Source organism: Ixodes scapularis, unplaced genomic scaffold (genome assembly GCF_016920785.2).
Source record: "Ixodes scapularis isolate PalLabHiFi unplaced genomic scaffold, ASM1692078v2 PGA_scaffold4__175_contigs__length_147842914, whole genome shotgun sequence".
Classification (NCBI taxonomy): domain Eukaryota; kingdom Metazoa; phylum Arthropoda; class Arachnida; order Ixodida; family Ixodidae; genus Ixodes; species Ixodes scapularis.
The window spans coordinates 66,877,436-66,883,435 of NW_024609879.1; the positions used below are offsets into that span (position 1 = coordinate 66,877,436).

At 45.2% G+C, this 6,000-nt stretch overlaps 1 protein-coding gene across 1 annotated transcript in view; it reads left to right on the forward strand.

Annotated features, from left to right (window-relative positions):
• LOC121837779 overlaps positions 1 to 5,515 on the forward strand; it is a 47,638-nt gene extending 42,123 nt beyond the window's left edge. The window contains exon 5 of the mRNA XM_042293588.1: positions 5,408 to 5,515. Coding sequence (XP_042149522.1) covers positions 5,408 to 5,515 — 108 coding nt within the window. The remainder of the gene's footprint in view (positions 1 to 5,407) is intronic.
• Positions 5,516 to 6,000: the final 485 nt, after the last annotated feature.

Below are 6,000 nucleotides of genomic sequence, written 5' to 3' on the forward strand. Positions count from 1 at the left end.
AATGCCGCAGTCATACGTGGTGGAAACAAGTGAAGGCACAGTGAGACGCACAAGCCGTCATCTGCAGCCCGCGTTTTTGGAAGTAGACAACCAGACGGTCGGGCAGCAGCAGCCTGCGACTTCGAAAGTACACAACCGGACAGTCAGGCAACAAAGCACTGAAACCTCCGCAACTGTAACAAGGAGCGGCAGGGTATCGCGCCTACCAGACCGCTACGGACAGTAATGCTTCGAAAGGGGGAGGTGTCATATAAAGCGCCTCGCGGTCTGGGATGCGTGTGGGGAGAAAAGGAAGAAGACGAGTTGTGTGCAGGAGCGAGGGATAAACCCGACGGTGTTCTAGTTCCTTTTGTTTTGGCTCTTCTTTACATAGCCCTCGGTAACACGACAGTTTCCTTTCACTCGCGTCACCAGTCGCCATTTTGTACTCGTGGATTTGCGCCTTTTCATTCCTCGCATCCCCCGCAGGGGGCACCTGTGAAAGCAGGTGTTTGGAGAGTGGCGTCTCCACGGACCCCGAGCTCCGCAGGGGGCGCCTGCACCTTAGGTGCTAGGTGCTTGGTGAGTAGCGTCACCACGGACCCTAGCCACTTTGGCGACACCACAGACCCTGAGTAAAAGTGGCTAAGACCCACCCACGTCTGGCTGTGTGTGGCGAGCCCGTGTCCAGGGAAAAGGGCATCCTGGTGGTTGAGCTGAGCCCGGGGTAGGTTTGGACCCTTCGGGGCCCCCCGGGCGAGGCAACACACCACTTTGGCCCCTGCTTCCTGTAGACGGGTGTCCTGGCTTGGCCCGACCAGGATGATTCAGTCAGTCGCCATTTCTTCTACTATCCCCTCTTTTCTTTCTCTTTCCTCCTTTCTCCTATTCTTCGTTTTCACCTTCTTTGGCGGCAAGGGCTAACCTTGGGTGGCGACAGAACACTCTCTTGATCCACACTTGGTTATAGCTTCCTAGTAGCACTGGTAGAGTAACATACTCAGACAAGCCAGACCTGTTATGAGATGTTACCTGTCCCCTTGTTGGACTCCGCGGTGGGTGGTGCGCTACGGATGCCGAAGTTTCTGCCCTTCATATGGGTTCCAAGCAAAAAACCCCCCCCAATCGGACCCTGAAAAGGGTCCGGACCGAAGTATTTAGCAAAGAGACATCAGTTGCTGCCCAGAATAGCTTCAGCCGCTTTCTGGTAATGCACTCAGAAAATGGAAAACCACTTGCCAAACTTTCACCGTTTTTTATTTCAAAGACTTTAGAAAACCTAATTGGTAAAAACTTCAAAACAAAGAAACTAGCATCTGGCGACTTGCTCGTTGAGGTGGAAAACGGAGTGCAAAGTGTTGTTCTTTTAGACTTAAACAAGATCTCTGATTACAAAGTATCTGTCACCCCACATCGCACCTTGAACAGCTGCCAGGGCGTCATCTCAGAGGACGACCTGCTGGAGTCTAGCGAAGAGGAGATCTTGGAGGGCCTTTCCGGGCAGGGTGTGGTCGCCATGCGACGCATCTTCATACGCAGAGACGGACAGGAGAGACCATCGAAGCACTTAGTCCTCACTTTTGCTTCCACTGTGCTGCCCGAGAACATCAAGGCAGGCTATCTTCACTGCAAGGTGCGCCCCTACATACCAAACCCGAGACGATGTTTCAAATGCCAACGATTTGGTCACAGCTCTGTTATCTGTCGTGGGAAAACGACATGTGCAAAGTGCGGAGCTACGGACCATCCAGCTGACACATGCGAGGGTACACTTGTCAAGTGTGTCAACTGCTCTGGTGCCCATCCCACTTACTCTCGAGCCTGCCCAAAGTTTCAGGAGGAAAAGAAAATCCTAACACTAAAAATCAAAGAAAACCTCACGTACCCTGAAGCAAGGAAGCGATTTTTCTTCCTCCAAGGAGGCACCTATGCCGAGGCGGCTGCCAGGGGGGCAGCGCCGCCACTAAAGGCAACGGTGGGCACTCAGTACAGTCTTCGCGACTTGGAGAGCTCACCCAGCCCCCCAACCGCCAGCGAGGCCTCTGTGGGTTCTCAGACCCCAGCGGCCCTGCCCAAAGCCCCACGTGCCAGGATGGTTCCCCATCGTCCTGGCCCTAAGCCCCGAGTGGTGCTTGACACCACTCCCTTTCAGAGCAGCGAGGGGCCCACTCCTTCCACTTCACAGCGGGAGGAGGAGGCCATGGAGGTATCTGTTGATCCGACAGAACCACCTCCACCCGCCAAGGGAGGGACAAAGCATACCCCCGAAAAGGGGGACCAAAAGAAAAAACCTGCTCGAGTCACTGCCCCGAGTGTACCATAGCTTGTGTCCACTCACAGCTGTGAACCCCACAATTTTAACTATAATTTAATTAATCTGTGATGAGTCATTTTAGTTTCATGCAGTGGAACTGTCGGGGTCTCCTTAAAAATATAGATGATGTTCACTTTTTACTTAATTTCATTTCATTTCATTTATTTGTACCTCACAAGCGCCCCAAGGGGGCATACATGAGGGGGGAAATTCAACAGTATACAAGGAAAACAGAACAGTGAAAATATGAACACACATCATGCAAAAATAACAATATAATGAAAACACGTGGAAAACATACATTTCAATTTACGCAGTATTGAGCACACGCATTTTTAAATTCGTCGACATTTGCTAAAGTTACAATGTTGGCTGGAAGTTTGTTCCAGTCGGAAATTGCCAACTGTAGAGGTGACGTCTGGAAAAGTTTAGTATGTGATGTTTGTAGTAATACCTTATGCTGATGGTCAAATCGAGGAAAAATACGGTGTGGCGGCTTTAATAGTTTAAGCTTGAGGAGTGGGTTATTATAATAGATGTTATGGACGAAGGTTAGCCTAGAAAGTTTTCTTCTGATAGAGAGGAGTGGCAAGTCAGCTTTTTCTTTCAGTTGAGATACGCTGGAGTGTCGAGAGTAATCTTTGTAAATAAATCTGCTTGCCCTATTCTGAATTGACTCTATTTGTTGAATAAGGTAGTCTTGACAAGGATTCCATATGATAGAGGCATACTCTAATTGAGACCGAACATATGACTTGTAAGCGAGTAAACGAACGTCCGGAGGTGCCAGATATAAATTTCGTCTTAGAAAACCTAATGACCTACTAGCCTTGCTAGCCACATAATTTACATGGTCCTGCCAGTGTAGGTTCTCGCTCAAAATAACTCCTAGATATTTGTACTTATTTACTTTCTCAATTGATAAATGTCCTATTGAGTAGTTGAAACTTACAGTGGATTTTTTTGTGGAGAAGCTCATAAATTTAGATTTTGAGGTATTGATGTTCATTTGCCAGCGGTCGCACCATAAAGAGAGGGCGTCTAAGTCATGCTGTAGTGAGAGACAGTCGGTCTGGTTTTTTACAGTTCTATAAATAACGCAGTCGTCTGCAAAGAGTCTGACTGTAGAGGAAATGCTAGTGGCAATATCATTAATATAGATAAGGAATAACAAGGGGCCCAAAACCGATCCCTGAGGAACTCCAGACTTCACATTAATACTAGAAGAAACATTACAATGAAAAGAAACTGCCTGTGTTCTGTTGGTCAAAAATTCCCGAATCCAGTTAATTAAAGAACTATCAATATTAAGACACTCGAGTTTTTTAAGTAGGCGTTTATGTGGCACGCGGTCGAACGCCTTAGAAAAATCAATAAAAATAGTGTCAGTTTGAAAGCGCGAATGTATGTTTGTGTGTAGATCTGTTAATAATTCAAAAAGTTGGGTTTCGCAAGACCGGTTCTTCTGAAAGCCATGCTGATTTATGAAAATGAAACCATTGTCTACAAGAAAGTTCATTATATGAGTGTACAGAACATGCTCAAGAATCTTGCATGGGACACTGGTGAGAGATATCGGTCGATAATTACAAAACAACGATTTACTACCAGATTTGTAAACTGGAGTGACGATTGCATGTTTCCAGTCATGCGGTATAATGCTCTGGTCTAAGGATTGTTGATAAAGCTGTGCAAGAAGAAGCCCGGCATATGGCTGTGTAAGTTTTAGTAGCTTGGAACTGATGCCGTCGGCACCAGGAGAAGACTGGAGGGGCAGGTTTTGTATTATATTGTTAATACCATCCGGGTCAATTTTAATCTTCGATAATAAAGAATGGTTGTGTGCCAAATCACACTGGGGCAGCGGGTAAGACTCTTCGGTAAAAACATCTCCGAAGTACTCATTAAATTTGTTTGCGCACTCCGTTGGTGACATTACATTTCCATGCTGGTCTAAGAAACAATTAGGAATTGTGTCTTTAGGTGGGCTAATTATTTTCCAAAATTTCTTGGGATTTTTTTGCATCAAGTTTTTTAGACCATTGCCGTAAAAGTTGGATTTTGCAACCTTGGTTTCACGTTTGCACAGCTTAGCCTGAGTATCGTACTGAGACCATAATTCGTCAGTATCCCGAGATTGTGCCTTTTTGAAGAGACGTCTTTTGGTGTTCAGCATTTTTTCAGGGATTTCGTGAACCACGGCTTTTCCGATGCATCAGGTATAGTAATTTTTGGAACAAATGTAGCAAGTATGTCTTTAAGCTTATTTTTTATCCTTTGCCAATTCTCTTCTACTGACCTAGAAAAGAAATCGCAGTTAAATTCGCCAATAAAAGTTTCTAAAACACTGTTTATGCCATCAATGTTTGCCTTAGAGAAGTCGTGAATTTCCTTGGACTGTAAGGGAGCATTTCTTATAGATATACTGAAGTTAATCAAGACAGCCACGTGGTCACTGATCTTGTCAAGACACGTGACCTTTTTTAAATATTCTGGCACAGAAGTGAACAATAAATCTAAAATTGCATCGTCCCGAGTGGGTTTAAGTACTACTTGGGTCAGGCAAAATGATTGCGAGATGTTTAGAAAGGCGGATGTAAGCGAATTGTTGCGACATTCGTCAGACACATTAACAGTGGTCCATTCAATCCCGGGAAAGTTAAAGTCACCTCCAAGAAAAACAGGCAAGCTTGGATAACGAGAGGTAACATTTCCAATAGAGGTATACAGGTCATCAACGAAATCAGACAAAGAGTTCGGCGGTCAATAGCATGCACCTACTAAAATGAAAGAGGAAGCAACCTTTACACGCACCCAGATTATTTCAATGTTGTCATCCATTAGAATGGGAACAGCGGGCAAATTTCTTTTGACAGCAATAAGGACTCCACCGTCACGTGACTGTATCCTATCTTTTCTAAAAATCGCAAAGTCATGGTTGAGTACTAACTCATTATTCAGTATATTATCAGAAAGCCAAGTCTCCGTTCCTAACACGACGTCGGGGTTGCACATTGCAATTGTATCAGCGAGAGCATCTTGTTTAGATAGTATGCTCCGAAAGTTGGCAAGAAAAAAGGACAAATCATGAGACGTACTCTTTTTCTTTTTTAGTCAGTTTGTAATTCGGCTTGGAATAGACCGTTGCGACTCAACAACGGTGTCTGTTTGGGTATCGTACAAAAACACCTTGTCATTCATAAAAAGTTTATCAAACACTAGACGCACGCGTGATTGGGGACTACGATGCGTTTTTGCGTAATCCCAAAGCTTTCTGCGTGCTTCACGGATCAATGGCGAGTGGTCTTCCTCAATCCATACCTTAGTAGATTCTAGGTTTTTCAACTTGTGTGCGTTTTCAAGAATCGATTGCTTACTTTTGAAGCTAAGAAATCTTACAATGATGGGGCGGGGGAAGTTTGCGTTCTTTCTACCTGCCCGATGGGCTCTTTCAATTACACCTGCCTCTATATCTAAGTGTTCTTTGACAAAGCAAGTTATTATTTCTTCAGATCTGGCCCAGGTTTCCCTGGGTTCCTCTGGAATGCCTTTGAATACAAGATTATTCCGGCGGATACGGTTATCAAGAGCGTTGAGGTCGCTCGCAAGGTTTAGTGTAGTTTCAGTGTTTAACGATATTGATTCGACTTTTTCTTCCAGCAAGCGGAGGTCTTGAGAGACTCTAGTAACTTCTTCATTAGTTCCCG